The sequence below is a fragment of the Aphanomyces astaci genome, assembly GCF_000520075.1.
Source record: "Aphanomyces astaci strain APO3 unplaced genomic scaffold supercont1.51, whole genome shotgun sequence".
Classification (NCBI taxonomy): Eukaryota; Oomycota; class Saprolegniomycetes; order Saprolegniales; family Verrucalvaceae; genus Aphanomyces; species Aphanomyces astaci.
The window spans coordinates 272,000-286,897 of record NW_009798314.1 but is presented as its reverse complement, the minus strand read 5'-3'; the positions used below and the strand labels follow the sequence as shown (position 1 = coordinate 286,897).

Below are 14,898 nucleotides of genomic sequence, written 5' to 3'. Positions count from 1 at the left end.
CTCGATGGACACGTTTGTGTTCATCTACCTCGGCCTAGCTCCTGGTGGATGGGGCACGGACCTGGGCATCTCCCCCACGAGCCAAGAAGCCGGCCTCCTGGGCTCGGCGGCCTTTGCCGGGTCTCTCTTTGGATCGTTTCTGTTCGGCCAGTTGGCCGATCTCTACGGCCGCAAGCCCATGTTCATGGTCACGCTGCTCGTGTTTATGGCCGGCACCCTCCTCTGCGGCGTGTCTGACGGCTTTGCCACGTTGCTGGTGTTCCGGTTCCTGGCAGGGTTTGGCCTGGGCGGCGAGTTGCCCGTGGCGTCGGCGCTCGTGCAGGAGATGGTCCCTACGTCCGTCCGCGGCCGCATCATCGTCATCCTCGAGTCGTTTTGGGCCGTGGGGTGCATGATTGCCGTGCTGCTGTCGTTCGAACTGGTCAAATACGTGAGCTGGCGCGTGATCTTTTATATTTCGTCGATTCCTGCCCTCTACGCGATTGTCATCCGACTGTACGTGCCCGAGTCCCCCAAGTGGCTGGCGTCCGTGGGCCGGATGGACGAAGCGGAAGCCATCGTCGGTCGCATCGAAGCTGCGCACGGCGTCGTGGCCAACAAGGACGATACCAAGGCTGACGTGGCAGCCCCAGAGCTGTCCATTTGGACCAACTTGACGCAGTGGGAACGCGTGGGCATGCTCTTCCAAGGCGAGTTCCTGTCCCGAACCATCGTGCTGTGGACGGTCTGGACGGGTATTTCGTTCTCGTACTTCTCCATTTTCATCTGGCTGCCCCTCTTGCGAGCGTCCGAGTACAACATCAACCAGTCTACGTGGGAAATGCTCTTCATCGTGTTTTGGCAGCTACCGGGGTACTTTTCCGCGGCGTACGTTGTCGAGGTCTTTGGCCGCAAGTTGACGCTGTTTATGTATTTGATTGGGTCGTTTGCGTCAGCGCTGGCATTTGGTTACGTGGAAGCGTCGCAGTGGAACTTGCTCATCACTGGCTCGCTCATGTCGTGGTTCATGCTTGGAGCGTGGGGATCGCTGTATGCATTTACGCCTGAAAACTACCCCACCAACATCCGAGCCATGGGATGTGCGTACCCTGGCGGAGTGTCCCGCGTCGGCGCCATTGCAGGCTCGTACATTGTGCCCATCATGCTGGGTGCTGGCTGGGGCATCAAGACCATCATGTGGGTAGCTGGAGGCGTGCCTCTCATCTTCATCGCGCTGGTGTTGCTGGCATTTGGCTATGAAACTCGCGGTCAGGACTTGGAGTCATGCCCTCGCGTTGAAGCCATCTTGAAGGAAAAAGCCACCCACTATGGCATTGCCACTCCATTGCAATAAGAGCTAGTGTTGGCTTAGGGTATAATATTGATCGTTAGCAATTCGAGAATTGGAACTGTTTATGGTGTGGGGGGCTACAGTACCGGTATGTATCCTCATCCTTCCAAGAACTACCGACCAACTTCGAGCGACTCAGTCTGACAGTGTTTCACGAAATGGGGAAATTGGTGTGTTGTGAAACTAACGTTAACTACGGGTGATTAGTGAGGCGATTGATAATATTACTAGCCTCTGCTGTTACTAACGTTAGCGGTAGTAATACTCTATCTTTTTTTAATACTAAGTTATAAGATATTTCATAATTTTTAGAAAATTATTTTTCTTAAATTTCTTACCACAGAATACTAGTACAGTACTTCATACTACAGTAGTATACTGGCAACGTTAGTACCACCGGTTTTTGGTATGTACAGTTGTGTGCTGAACGCCCTTCAGAATTCAAAACCGTAGTACTGTACTGTACCTGCATTCCTCATATCGTACGTACGTAAGACTATTAATATCAATTAATACTACTATTTAATAGTATTCCGGAGTAAAGTTAGCATTATTAATAGTAGTAAGGTGATTCATGTCGTGTACTGGTAATTCCCGGTCAGCTTGGTGATTCATGTATCGGTAATTCCCGGCCAGCTTGGCCTACTTTCGGAGTGCCATAACTCCGATGAGGCTGCGAAAACATGCATTTTGAAGATCATGACGAGATTTATAATTTTATGCAGGTCCCATCGTTTTTATCGCATGGTAGTACATTTCTATATTTACCCCAATAACTATTTCATTTTGAAAAATCGTAATATTCAGATATTTGGGATAATATGGTGCATTTCATCTAAAGACGGCCATCCTCAGGAGGAGACGTTTTACTATTAAACGCCTCAGTTATTTCAGTTAAACCCCTGTAATGTTGACGTTAAATTATTTTTACTTACGTTTTTTATCTGGTAAATAGGTTAAACATCCTGTATAATCCGGATACAACGGAAGCGTTCATACGGATAAGTGCTGTATACAAAGACCAAGATATACTTGATGCTCCTTTTCGGCCAAAATGTGCCTGGCTCCATATATTTCCATACAAAAAGGCTGGTTGGTTTAAATTCTATTACTCGATCAATTTTTCACCAATCGAAATTTTGAACCGTAACTTATGTTGGTCTTGACCAGTTCTATCGTTGTTACGGCTTATTTTCCTAAAAAATATCAATACAAAGTTGGAATAGCTGTCGAAAGACAAGGCATTTTTTTGTAGTCTTTAGTTGAAATGCACCATAGCAGATAATTGACAGTGTGAATACTAACTGTAAGGTGATTCATGTATAATAATTCCCAATCACAATCTTCAATGGACTATGATTGGACAAAATTACATACCATTGTATCAAATACTTGTAAGATTTAATATTGAGCGTCGGAGATGTACTAGTAATACAGTTTTTATATTGCTTGCACTTCTAAATTTAATTACTTAAACACTTTATACATACCTGGTATTATTATTGAGAGGCTCTGAGGATTTTGTCACCCAAACCATGCATACATTATTCAAGTGACTTACTGGACGGGAATTAGATTCACATACCGGTAGGAAAATTTCAATTTTAGAAATTCGACGAGCAAATTGACGTAACGTCCGGGGTACTATTAATACTCTGGAGTACAGTAGTAATCGGTGGGTATAAAAAGGACTTGTACCACAATTGGAGCACAATATGAATGTCGCAAGAAATTGGGGATTAACTGTAAAGAACAGTCTAAGCGAATGAAATCACGTTCTGTCGAATTTCTATCATCCAAACTTTTGAACCGGTAACTACAGTAACCACAACTACAGTATACTAATACTTGTGTGGTCTGTACAAGCTTAACTTTTAAATTAGGTCAGATGCTACTTGGCGAAATGACTCACAGTCGTTGTGGTGTCCGCTGTAATGGGTGCGGACTGGCGTGCTGCTTGTAGCTTGCTGGGGGCTTGTTCAAGGCCACCGACAATGCCCTTAAAGTACCCATATTGGCCATGACAAACCAGCATGTAGCTGAGAAGGGAGTAAGTAGTGTGTAGATATTTGCTCAGTTTGGTTATGAAACCCGTCGAATTGGCAGAGTATGCTTACAGTACCGGTACTATACACGCCACGTCATTCAAACATCGTCGAAGTATACTGTACGCTGGAGTACGGAGTCATCATTGTGATGTGTGTGTGCTTGAACATCAGATCTTCGTCCATTCGTCTGTGGTATAAATGAACATTGTTTATTGTGTTGGCTTATTTTGCTCTATTAATACTAGTACTGTGTATATTATGCCACGAGAAGTCAGAGTAAAATTGGAGTTAACGGTACTATTAAATAGTATTAATAATGAACGATCTATTTCATTTACTGCGGGGCAAAAAAATAGAACACTCAGATTTTATCGAGAAAATAAAAAAGCCAACTGCATGCGTACATATATTTCAAATTGAGTGTGGACAGTTGGACATGGCAGTCATCGACGAATCGTCGACGCTCATACGCGAGATTCAACTTCCGCGCCGGCCATCTAACGCTGCCGAGCTCGAGTACGTCGACCACGTTGGCTTGAAGGAATGGACGGAGGTCGAGGATTTAGCCATGTCCCGCGGTGAAGTGGGTGTGCCCGACGACATCGACAGCGAGTACAACATCCTCGGCTTCAAGTTCGCGTTCAGCTGGGCCACTCTGTGGGCCTATGCCGGTCCAGGCTGGCTCATGAGCATTGCTTTTGTCGACCCAGGCAACCTCGAGTCGGACCTCCAAGCCGGCGCCTACGGTGGTTACCAGCTCATCTGGGTGCTACTCGGGGCGACAATCATGGGCTTCTTCTTGCAAGTGCTGTCGGCTCGCTTGGGTGTCGTGACAGGGAAGAACTTGGCCGAGATGTGCCACCTCATGTACCCTCGGTGGACATCTCGCGTGCTCTGGTTCATGGCAGAGGTGGCCATTGTTGGCAGCGACATCCAAGAGGTGCTCGGGTCGGCCATCGCGCTGCAGATCCTATTCAAGCTGCCTCTGTGGATCGGGTGCCTAATCACGGCTGTCGACACGTACGGCCATATTTTTTTGTACAGTGAGTGGTGTGGACCACGTTTTGGGTCTTAATGAACGCACTGTACAATAATATCAAACCTGACGATATATATGTATATGTAGGTTTACGTTCTTACTCCTCCATCACTTTGGCGTGCGAAAGCTAGAAGCGTTCTTTATGGCCCTCGTAGCCGTGATGCTCGTGTGCTTTTGCACCAATGCTATCCAAGGCAACCCTGACACCACACAAGTGGTAAGGCGGCTGGACTTATGATCTATCATAAACGAAACCCCTAGCTGCAAGGATTCGTGCCATCCATTCCCAAGCGATATGCCACGACCCAAGCCGTGGGCATTCTGGGGGCAGTGATCATGCCGTACAACTTATTTTTGCACTCTGGACTGGTGCAATCTCGGTCTGTGGATCGCCAAGACGGGCGGAAACTGGCCCAAGCCAACAAGTACTTTGCCATCGAAGGTGCCGTCGCGCTGTTTGTGTCGTTCTTAATCAACCTGGCGGTACGTATTCATCTATTTGACTTATCCTAGAGGATTCATTTACCTCTCCATGTAGGTGGTGTGTGTGTTTGCGCAGAGTTTCTTTTCGCTCGACTGCTTGCCTTCGTTTGACATCCATGGCATCAACACGGCGTGTTTGCCTCTCGGGGCCAGTGACAGCTTGATATATGGCCGTTGTGACCTGGCCGGAACTCCGGTACTACGTTCATCTATTATCTATTTTGAATCCCAACGTTACGGTAGGGAGTCTGCCAAGAAATTGGGTTGTCGGGCGCTGGAATTGCTCTCCGCGGGGTTCTAAACTCGTATTCAGAAACCATTTGGGCGGTGGGACTACTCGCCGCCGGCCAGAGCTCCACCATGGCAGGCACGTATGCTGGTCAGTTCGTCATGGAGGGCTTCCTCAGCATTCGTCTCCCGCCGTGGAAGCGCATGGCGCTAACTCGAGCGGTGGCGCTGGTCCCGGCCTTGTCGGTGGCCATGTGGTCCGAGTCACGGCCGAGGTAAATGAATATTCATCTATGTGATACGCATAAATGAATTTTTCTCTATTCTAGTGAAAGCGACTCGATGAACGAATTCCTCAACGTGCTACAGTCGGTGCAGCTTCCGTTTGCGTTGATTCCGATTTTGCACTTTACGAGCAACCCCGTGGTGATGGGGACGTTTGCGAATGGTCGCACCATGCGACTGGTTGGGTGGGCGATGACGCTGGTCGTGTGCTTTGTCAATATCTACCTTGTGGTCGACAAGGTACCCTTAGCAACCCTGGCCCCGCTGGCCCAAACCGCCACTGTGGGAGGCGGACTCGCGTACTTTGCATTTTTGACCTACTTGGTCGCGCTAGAAGTCAAGCGACTGGTGGCTGAAAAGTAGAGAGAATCCATGAGGGTAGTGTACTGTACAGTACACTGGAGGCTATTATGTCCAAGGAATTGGGTGGATGTTGTCGAAAGCCATACATAGTACATAGAACTAATGGTCACTACGGTAACTCAAAATGAAGCCAACAGTAACTATGGATGGATGTGGTGAGAGGGCTTCCTCCAGTGTAAAGAATATAAGGAACGGAACTATGAATGCAGGGAACTTCGCCACGACAAACTCGAATTTATCCATTCTTACGTTTAAATTGGTTCTGGGTAAAATTCTAACAACATTATTATGAAAAATATCAAAAACAGTATTCGAACCTCACAGTGTTTAAGAGATTCTAAGTGTGTTAACGTTACAGTGTTACTATTAATATAGTGATTACTCGTACCCCATTGCATTTAGTTAGTACTACTACTACGTAGTAGTAGGGCTACAATTTTGGCAGGGACTGGCACCGTGGGGATCGAAGTAGGGGGCTTTGGTTTTTGGGGGGTAGGTAATCCTTTTTCAAAACCATGGATTGGACCAAGTCGGCGCCGTAAATCTCTTGTAGCGGGTCTACCACGTGTTAACTATCTATTCAAGTAAATGAATCATCTACCTGGCTTCGAAACGCTGGCTGGCTTGAGCGATTTCACTTTGGCCAGCTTGACACTGCACGGAGTGAACACCAGCACGGCTGCGTCTTTGTTTTTCGACACGTCGACAATAAGCACCCGGCCACTGGTATCTGTGGCTTCGACACGTCCATCTTGGATCACAATGGAGTACCCCATCCCTTCCATCCCGGTCGCGAGGAGTCGGATGCCTTGAGGGGAGATGTAGTTTTCCTGGAGGTTGATGCTCATGAAAAGAGCTCGCCTTGGCTGCAATAGCAGTAGCAAGTGTTTAGTTCCTTGATCAGTGATGCGGTTCGAACGTAGGTCCAACACGTCCAGAGGCGAGTCTATCGCTTGGAAATAGCGAACTAAGATGGGCAAATCGGCATCGGACAGCCAGCAGTCGACCAGATGCCCCTTGTGATGGCCCAGAATGTTATAAGATGCCTGAAGGAGCTGGGACTTGCCTACGAATCGTGAGCTAATAACGTACAAATCACTGTGTTGTATGTACCGAGTTGTTCACGTTTGCATTCGGCTTCGAGTTGCTGGAGGAGTTGCTTGAGTTTATTTTTACCATCTTGGAGCTTTTTGTGCTCGACGTAGCACCCGGCCAACATGGATTGTGAATTCGCTTGGAGTTGCTGCAGTTGTTCGTGGGCAATCTACTCCGCCACATAAGCAACGCGCTTCTCCTTCGCAAACATCATCACCATACCGTCAGCTCCATTTCCACCCCCATCCGTCGCTTGGTTTCTGCGTTAGCCTCCGCCACCAACCCATGTATGCGCTCCTGCATTCCTTCGATTTGGTGATTCATCTTTTGCATATCCTGCGCCGCACTCGTCTTGGCGTCGTCGGCTTTGCCCAGCTGTATGGCTTGAGTCTGGACAAATCGCTCCAGTTCCTTGAGCTGGTCGTGCAAGGCAGCGGATTCCACTTGAAATCGCTTGGTGTCGACAGCTAACGTCCGCTGGAGGTGGCTATTCTCTTGGCTCATAGCGTCCAACGTTGCCGTCATGTCGGCCTTCCACCGCTTCGCGTCCGCATACAACCGATCCAGCTCTTGCATTCGAGACCTGGTGGCTTGCAATTCTTCGTCCAAGCCTTCGGTGGTGGTGCGAAGCGTGTGCAATTGCGATTCAGTTTCCTAAAACAGCAGCACTTTCCAGCTGCATTTCTACGCCTAGGTCGCCCTTACATGTAGTTTGAGGGTCAGTTCATACTGCTTGGTGCGCCGCTGGATCAGCTCGCCCTGCATCCCCTCGACTTCAACCCGAGCTTTCAACCGCGTCACAGACAACTCCTCCCGGATCCCCTCGCGCTCCACTTGGAGTTTTTCGAGCGAAGTGGTCAAGTTCTGGGACTGCCGCTCCAGCGCCTTGGTTTTCAGCTCGACGTCGATCTCGACCTGGATAATGGTTGTGGTTCAATTTGTCACTAGAAAATGCTCGGGGGTTGTATTGCCGACATACCACGGCAGCTTCCGACCGAATCTGCGTGGCCTGGCTACGGACGTGGGCCAAGTCAGTGGTAAGCGCTTGAACTTGTTGCTTTAGTTGTTCGCTCTAGTTTTGGTTGTTCAGAGTTCTCACCAGTTTACGAAAGGAGTAGAAATATACAACGAGTACCTTGCTTTCTTCAGCCTGAAGGCATTGTAATAGCTGCGTGTTCTGCTTGGTACTTAGCTCCATCGCGAGCTCCCGTCCTTGTGCTTGTTTGGCAGCAGCTTCCAACGTCGCCACTTGTCGATCGAGTCTGTCTATGCGCTTGGCATTTCGATGCAGCTCGACGTCCTTGCTGGTCAGCACCGCCTGCAAGCTCTCCATCTATACATATACACCAGCATTGACCAAAGGGGATTGAGTTTTTTAGTACTTCGATCTCGAGTGCATCCAGCTGAGCCCGAAGGCCATCGTTGGCATCGGTCACAAGCTTCAATTCCTTGGCTTTCGCCTCAATCGCGTCATCGCGCAGAGATATGAGCTGGTTTTCAGAGTAATCCCGCGCCGACAGACATGCGTCGGTCGTGACGGTCGCCGTCGCCTTCTCCTGCAGTTGTTTGTCCTGTCGGCGGATCACGACATTCAGCTGACTCGCCTCGTTCTGCAGGCGAACAATCAACTCGTTCAACTTGATGCATTCTCTGGCCTTGTCCGAAGTGTCCTACCACAAGTCGTTAGCTTGGCGTTTAATCCAACTAACTGACTGTGTCTTTGGCCTCAAACGTAGCTCGCAACGCTTCGAAGTCGGCGTCCGCAGTCTTGAGTTGCCCTTCCACTTCGTCCAGCGTGGCTTTCTGGAGGGCCAGTTGGCTCTGCAGCCCTGCGATTGTGCTGTTCTAAGACCTGGTTAGACGGTACTCGAGTAACTGATGATGGGTACTTGGTCGGCGCTGGCATTCTTGAGGTCCTGCACATGCTGCTGGAGGTCATGAACGACCATGTCGCGTTGGGCGAGTTGGTTCGTGGCCAAAGTGAGTTGGCCCTGGAGCGACGCCACTTGGAACTGAAACGCCTTGGCGGTCTCATTCAGGAGCACAATCACGCGGTCCTTCTCTTGCAGCACCGCACTGTCGTTGACATCCATGGCGGCATCGATGTGAAACTGTCTGTTTCGTCGGTTTCATCATATTGTACTGAACAACTATTGCAAAGGCAATCCGGGGTGAATACATAATGTACAACAGCTAGCGGGATTCGCTGTCAAAACTTCTTGCTCATCGGGGCACGACCAGTCTATACTATGGCACACCCATCCCCCAATACATTTCGTCAAATCTCGGGACATGATCATGGAGTACTTAATACAGTGTACCGCTTGGTTGTGCTCGAGCATTCAGCACGATTTGTCGACGTTCACAAGCGAACTACTGTATCTTGTGCGAATGTGTTCATGTTTGCCGTAAAGACACGGTCAGAAAGGCGACCGTGTCGGTTACACCGAAACGGCTCCATGTCATTTAAAATGGTCGTGTCAGCGGAAGTCCAGACGGAGCAGTCGCAACTCCACGCTCTGCAAAAGCTGGACGAGCAATGCGTCCAATTCCAGCTGCAGGTCCCACCCATGTCGTTCTGCCTTATGATTCTCAAGTGCCATCTGTAGGGCAACTACGTCGCCGCGCTGGAGTGCATGGAGCGAGCGCTGGTCCTCCGCCGTCACTTCTTTGGACTGGATGCAGTCGAGGTGCAATTTTTTCTGCATACAAGCATGCCGTAAGACCGTCGAGATGTAGGTGAGGGAATCATGCAAAGCCGTGGCGGAGATGTGCAACCTCCTTTCAATGACATATCTCCAACAAGGTACGCTGCACGAACTAGCTAGGTATAATTGACATTGACGTAGAAAACTATGGAGTCACACTGGAACTGCTGAAAAAAGCCGAAATCCTTACCGAGAACCACCCACAGGAGCGCGCCACGACACTCAACAACATGGCATGCTATTATCGCCGGTAGTTGCTCTTTTCTCGAGCAACTTTCTTAGCCACTGGTTGTGTAGAATCGGCAAGCTCCATGGCGCACTCACGTGCCTCAAACGTGCGTTAGCCATTGAGCTGCACCTCAACAAACTGGAAACGACCGCCGACACGCATCTGAACCTGTGCGCCGTCCTGTCGACCATGGGGAAGCACGCAGAGGCCGTGGAGCATGCGCAGTCTGCGCTTATTTTGCTGCAAGACGAGCTGTTTTCTGCAGGTATACTTCGTCTCATCTCTGTGAATTTACACTGAAATAATCAATCATTTTCGGATATGTACATTATATTATCGATAGGAAAAGACTTGACACCGCTGGATGCGAATAAAGATCGCGTGTCCGTGCTGTGCATTGCATACCACAACCTGGGCGTCGAGTACGAATACTTGAAGCAATATCATGCGTGCGTGAGTTCGTATCAATCGGTAATATGACGGGTACATTTATGATATATATATTAATTATTCTTCAGGGCGTGGGGATAGCCGAGCAGTATTTGGGTGCGAGCCACGGGGTCACGATAACATTGACGAATTCCTACGTCGCAGGTGGACTTAATCATTGAAATTCGTTCTCAAACGATCGCCCTAGCCCGCCGCACAATCCACACCAAAGCCAAAAATGAGCTCATGGCGCCAAAGGATAGCAGCCCCAAGAAAGGCGCTGCCAGTCCACCCAAACACACTCGCGAGGTATTGTCAAATCGATGCACATATCAATGTCTAAAGGGAATGGATTAAAGAACCGCCTAAGCCAATCAAATCACGTCCTGTCGAATTTCTGCCAATCCAATCATTTTATTCGACCCAGTCCATCCGCATTGGGCAAAACCAAATATATACGAATCTGTGTATAGTATAGTTTTTTTGAAGTCCAAATTTGGGTGACTTATTCAACATGTACGCTGTAGCAAAAAATATCCCCGAAAGCCAACAAGCACCCGAGAAATGTCGTCTCGAGCCCCCGGAGTGCGCTCAACGCCCGCAACGACCTGCCACCCCTGGATGTCCCCAAGTCGCCTCGAACGCCCTCCCGACACCCCCCCGATGACAGTACAGCCCTGCCGCTGGTCCGCCACCAGTGCCTAGAACCACTGAAACCGCGCCATGACATTTCGCCGACCATCCCCCCCGTCATCATGATCTCGCCGCCTCCAGCCTCCACGGACGAAGAAGGGTCTGTAGTAGTTCCACTGGTGCATGTTCAACCCCCCCCATCGGACATTGAAACCTCTCCCCACACTGAGCAGCAACGACAGCTTGATGCTGCGGTATTGTCCAGCTACTCCAAGCAAGATCTCCAAGCCTCGCCGGTTCTGGCTGCCGATGACTGTTTAACGACCGGCGAGGCGGCTCATGCAGCCGAGGGGAGGGCGGTGGCGGAATCGACAGCGACGGACGGCATCGTAGACATCGCAACGGACGCCTTGACTCAAGTATCCTCCAACAAGGCGGATAACGCGGCGGCTACCCTGGAAGACGAGGGTGCCCCAATCACCACCACGAGTGACTTGCCTGCCCGACAAGAGCCGACGGACAGTGCGACGAAAGTCGAGGACACTGGCTCGTCGGTGGAGGGGGGTACTTCGTCGGATATTCTGGAGCTGACAACTGCAGGAGTAGAGTTGTCCCCAGAGAAACCAGATGTGACGAGAGTAGAGCCCCCCATGCAACTCGATGCGACGGACCAGCCGGATGATTGCGTGCCAGGGGATGATCCCCTCCGTCCTCTCGACACTGTTGAGACCGCCAACGAGGCGATTGCTGTCAATTCCAAAGTACCATTGTCAGCTCAATCCCAACTAACTCTCGATACTGTTGAGACCGCCAACGAGACGATTGCTGTCGATTCCAAAGAACCATTGTCAGCTCAATCCCAACTAACTCTCGATACCCAAGCACCTGCTACTGAAATCGAGCCAACCGCGACGGAGGTTAGTGTGCAGGTTCCCCAAGTCACGGACACTTCGACGCCTGTGGAGGATGCCGCCGAAGCCTGTCTCCCCGCGCATGACGAGGTCTTGCCTGCTGCAGATGTGGTTGCTTCTATTAACGGTCAAGTTGCTCCACAAGTTGCTCGCTCGACGGACTCCCACGATGAACTTGCGGGCCAAGTGATTGCAGAGTCGGCGGGTGGTGAAGTCGCGCCAGACACCACCACCACCTCTGCGTCGCTGGTGGACACCACACCTTGTTCGGATATTATTATGGCCGCCGTTGACGAGCCAGTACAAGGAGTGCACTCAGTGGATACAGTACCTCTTGGAGGCGAAGTGTCAGAGATAGTTGCTAAGCTCGTGTCGGATGTCGTCGCGTCCACCAAGTGTCCAGTTATTGGGGCTGCTGCTGCTTCGGATGGTACTCCATTGGCATGCGCTGCGAAGAACGACCCTCCCTCGACAGACAACAACCCAACGACTGCGACCGATATACCTGTTGCTGCTTCTTTCGACGATTTACCAGTCAACTTCGTACCAGATACCCCTGGGTTAGAGGATGGTAGTCGCGATACATCGACATCCGCAGCACCTCCTGTCGCTGCTGAGGACAAAGTGGACACATCCGACTTGTCAACAGAGGAAGGGGGTGGCCAAGAATCCATCGCCGAGCCCATGGTACCCGTTCAAGATGCAATAGAAGTCGCGATTCAACCAGCCCCTCTGACCGATATACAAGCACAGGACGAGCCCCCATTGAGGGTAGTAAGCGCAACCGGCGAGACCCCAGAGGTGGTGACAACGACCGACGAGATCGCTGAGGTAGTCGAACAAATCAACCGCGTACCGTCTACGGTCGACGCTGGGCTATTCAACGAAGGTGTCATCTCCGGTGGTGCAGTCGAAGGCGTGGTTCAATTGCCTTGGACTTGAGAAGGAACACATCCTCCACACATTAATTATGGTAAGAGTTACATTTAACAAGCCCAGATTGTTCCAGTGAACAATGGATCGTTTGGGCAACCGTTACATGTTCCAAACATGACCTTTCGTCGTCGGTTACATTTTCCGGCCCGTTTATGGGACACTCGGTTATAATAACTGACATGTTTTGACCATCTCCTACTAAGTACGTCTTGCCTGGTAGTAAATGTTACTTCAGTATTTCACAATCAAATCCAGATTGCGATTGTTTATGTTGAGAGGGATGATACGTACTTTAGAGAGCCACGACGTGATGAGAAGTGACCAATCAGAATGTGCCACAGGAAAAACGCCACCATATTCAGATAGACCACCCTATACAACATGGCCTCGCCGAAGTCACCCGCTGCGTCGTCGGCGGCAAGCGCCCAAGGACCCCCTCCAACGAACCTCGCAGCCTCTCCATTGTTATCAACTCCTACCTTTACCCCTGTGGCTGTTACGACGACGCTGGCATCAACCACCCCCGGATTGCCGAAGACCGCAACAACAACATCAGCTCCCGTGACGGCACAGCTCACACATTCTCTCGTTGCCAACGGATCATCGATAACACTGCCATCGACCACAATCACTTCACCCAAGCCAGCTTCAACGACGGCACGCCCTTCAACAAGTGCCTCAACTACCACTGCAGCTCCATCGTCAACTCCAATATCCCCACCCTCAGCCAGAACTCCAACCCCTTCCATCATCACCTCGGCAAGAAGCTCTCCCCCCTCTGTTGTGAAGGTCGCATGCATGACAGATACGTACGAATGCCGAAGCGGGCTTCTCGTTGCAAGGGATCCATCGAACGACTGCAAGTTCTACCCGTGTCGCGACGCAGACAACGAGACGTCTCCGCCACTCTCCACGGCACCAAATACCACCGCAGCAGTCGACACAACTTCGTTCCCTTCGAACATCACCCACCGCAAATTCCATGACTTTACTCCTTCCAGCGCCTTAAACTGGACAGTCGCCGACTCGACCATTCCCGCCGAGGTGTCGGCCGCGGCCCTTCGAGCCTTCCTCGCGTACAACGATTCCTCGGTCTGTGACCATCTCGCCGTCGGCATCACCTCTGCCGAACGCGCCGACCTCCCGTCGTCGCGTGCGCTGTTCCACGTGGTCATGGATGTGAGTTGCACGTTGAACACTACCAACCAAACGTCGGGAGTGTATGTCTTGGAACTTTTGACAGAATCGGGTCCGCCGTCGGTATCTTTGACACAATGTGGGGTCCTGGCCAACGGAACCCTGTCCAACTGGCTGACCCAGCACAACCACTCGACGGCATGCCAGACTCCGCGGGAGCGACTCGAGTACATCCATCAGCCCCTAGAGCACACGTTGCATCTGCCCAAGGAAGGATCGACGGCACATTCTTCCCATGGCATGTTCAGTGACCTGGCGGCGCTAATGGAGAAGCCCACGGTGCTGTACCTGTTTGTAGCTTCGGTGGCCGGCATTGTGCTGCTAGCGTTTGGGTTTGCCGTGGTCGTCGGGCGGCGGCGCATTGCAGCGATGAAGCGACGCCAGATGGAGCGAAGTATCCTGGAAGAGGTGGCCACGGGACGAATCGAGGAGCGCGCGCGGGAGGCGGAGGCGCGGCGCCGCCAACAAGAGGAAGAAGTGGAGGACGAGAAGACCCCCACGGAGACGGACGCGCTGGATTACATTGGGAAGGCCCATCGAGACAAGAATGAGCGACGGGATGGCGGCCAAAGCATCTTTACAATAGAGTAACGGTCACGCAAGTTGTCGATGACTAGTTTGCAAGAGCTTGGATTGTAGTGACTAGTATGTTTTGCTAATAATATGGAGATTTGTTGATCCTGAGATGTACTACAGTATGTACTACGTAGTAGTAGTACTTCGAATAAGTATCATTTTGCAACACGTGGCAGCAGCAGACTGGAGAGAACTCATAAGGAGAAGGAACGCGCACAACACTCTCCTTACCTCGGCCAATAGAACGATGATGCATGCCACGAGAAGCCCATCGCATGCCAGCATAGAAGCATGGACTTATCGATGAGAATGCTAACATAGTAGTTATTACCAAGGGTAATTCAGAGTCGTCGTTTGGAAACAGGGTTCATACCTACTAGTACCTACAGTAATCGTCCCCCAGCCAAT

General features: G+C 50.7%; 5 protein-coding genes across 8 annotated transcripts in view; 4 read left to right on the top strand and 1 right to left on the bottom strand.

Annotated features, from left to right (window-relative positions):
* H257_13855 (hypothetical protein) overlaps positions 1-1,393 on the top strand; it is a gene marked incomplete at its 5' end in the record, with an annotated part of 4,471 nt that extends 3,078 nt beyond the window's left edge. Inside the window, one exon of the mRNA XM_009841534.1 lies at positions 82-1,393. Coding sequence (XP_009839836.1) covers positions 82-1,333 — 1,252 coding nt within the window. The 3' untranslated portion in view covers positions 1,334-1,393. The remainder of the gene's footprint in view (positions 1-81) is intronic.
* Positions 1,394-3,777: 2,384 nt separating this feature from the next.
* H257_13854 lies at positions 3,778-5,925 on the top strand. Of its 2 annotated transcripts, XM_009841533.1 has the most exons (6): positions 3,778-4,398; positions 4,505-4,634; positions 4,679-4,900; positions 4,956-5,096; positions 5,144-5,403; positions 5,458-5,925. In XM_009841533.1, exons 1-6 carry the CDS (start codon positions 3,815-3,817, stop codon positions 5,774-5,776), a joined length of 1,656 nt encoding a protein of 551 aa, XP_009839835.1. In that variant the 5' UTR covers positions 3,778-3,814; the 3' UTR covers positions 5,777-5,925. The 2 variants fall into 2 exon arrangements, with proteins under 2 accessions (XP_009839835.1, XP_009839834.1); XM_009841532.1 differs by having other exon boundaries at positions 4,956-5,403.
* A 255-nt stretch (positions 5,926-6,180) lies between these two features.
* On the bottom strand, positions 6,181-8,975 carry H257_13853. Of its 2 annotated transcripts, XM_009841531.1 has the most exons (10): positions 8,761-8,975; positions 8,585-8,716; positions 8,254-8,541; positions 8,007-8,204; positions 7,851-7,943; positions 7,577-7,786; positions 7,094-7,525; positions 6,890-7,040; positions 6,378-6,842; positions 6,181-6,334 (listed from the first exon to the last, which is right to left on the bottom strand). In XM_009841531.1, the coding sequence occupies exons 1-10, from the start codon at positions 8,962-8,964 to the stop codon at positions 6,207-6,209; spliced, it is 2,301 nt and encodes a 766-aa protein (XP_009839833.1). In that variant the 5' UTR covers positions 8,965-8,975; the 3' UTR covers positions 6,181-6,206. The 2 variants fall into 2 exon arrangements, with proteins under 2 accessions (XP_009839833.1, XP_009839832.1); XM_009841530.1 differs by having other exon boundaries at positions 6,378-7,040.
* Positions 8,976-9,335: 360 nt separating this feature from the next.
* On the top strand, positions 9,336-13,081 carry H257_13852. 2 transcript variants are annotated; one of them, XM_009841528.1, is made up of 10 exons: positions 9,336-9,432; positions 9,481-9,561; positions 9,611-9,677; positions 9,721-9,829; positions 9,877-10,073; positions 10,152-10,279; positions 10,327-10,402; positions 10,446-10,546; positions 10,765-12,754; positions 13,059-13,081. In XM_009841528.1, the coding sequence occupies exons 1-9, from the start codon at positions 9,343-9,345 to the stop codon at positions 12,721-12,723; spliced, it is 2,808 nt and encodes a 935-aa protein (XP_009839830.1). In that variant the 5' UTR covers positions 9,336-9,342; the 3' UTR covers positions 12,724-12,754; positions 13,059-13,081. The 2 variants fall into 2 exon arrangements, with proteins under 2 accessions (XP_009839830.1, XP_009839831.1); XM_009841529.1 differs by lacking the exon at positions 13,059-13,081 and having other exon boundaries at positions 10,765-12,906.
* H257_13851 (hypothetical protein) lies at positions 13,069-14,600 on the top strand. The gene has a single exon (XM_009841527.1). The coding sequence runs from the start codon at positions 13,099-13,101 to the stop codon at positions 14,503-14,505; it is 1,407 nt and encodes a 468-aa protein (XP_009839829.1). The 5' UTR covers positions 13,069-13,098; the 3' UTR covers positions 14,506-14,600.
* Positions 14,601-14,898: the final 298 nt, after the last annotated feature.

Excerpts from the sequence above, each read along its gene's own strand:
- H257_13854 (XM_009841533.1), top strand. The coding sequence starts at position 3,815 with ATGGCAGTCATCGACGAATCGTCGACGCTCATACGCGAGATTCAACTT. Across the intron at positions 4,635-4,678 it reads ACCCTGACACCACACAAGTG|CTGCAAGGATTCGTGCCATC; the intron begins GTAAGGCGGCTG and ends CGAAACCCCTAG. Across the intron at positions 4,901-4,955 it reads CGTTCTTAATCAACCTGGCG|GTGGTGTGTGTGTTTGCGCA; the intron begins GTACGTATTCAT and ends CTCTCCATGTAG.
- H257_13853 (XM_009841531.1), bottom strand. The coding sequence starts at position 8,964 with ATGGATGTCAACGACAGTGCGGTGCTGCAAGAGAAGGACCGCGTGATT. Across the intron at positions 7,041-7,093 it reads GGGTGGAAATGGAGCTGACG|ATTGCCCACGAACAACTGCA; the intron begins GTATGGTGATGA and ends GTGGCGGAGTAG. Across the intron at positions 6,335-6,377 it reads AGCCAGCGTTTCGAAGCCAG|ACCCGCTACAAGAGATTTAC; the intron begins GTAGATGATTCA and ends AACACGTGGTAG.
- H257_13852 (XM_009841528.1), top strand. The coding sequence starts at position 9,343 with ATGGTCGTGTCAGCGGAAGTCCAGACGGAGCAGTCGCAACTCCACGCT. Across the intron at positions 9,678-9,720 it reads AATGACATATCTCCAACAAG|AAAACTATGGAGTCACACTG; the intron begins GTACGCTGCACG and ends ACATTGACGTAG. Across the intron at positions 9,830-9,876 it reads ATGGCATGCTATTATCGCCG|AATCGGCAAGCTCCATGGCG; the intron begins GTAGTTGCTCTT and ends CTGGTTGTGTAG.
- H257_13851 (XM_009841527.1), top strand. The coding sequence starts at position 13,099 with ATGGCCTCGCCGAAGTCACCCGCTGCGTCGTCGGCGGCAAGCGCCCAA.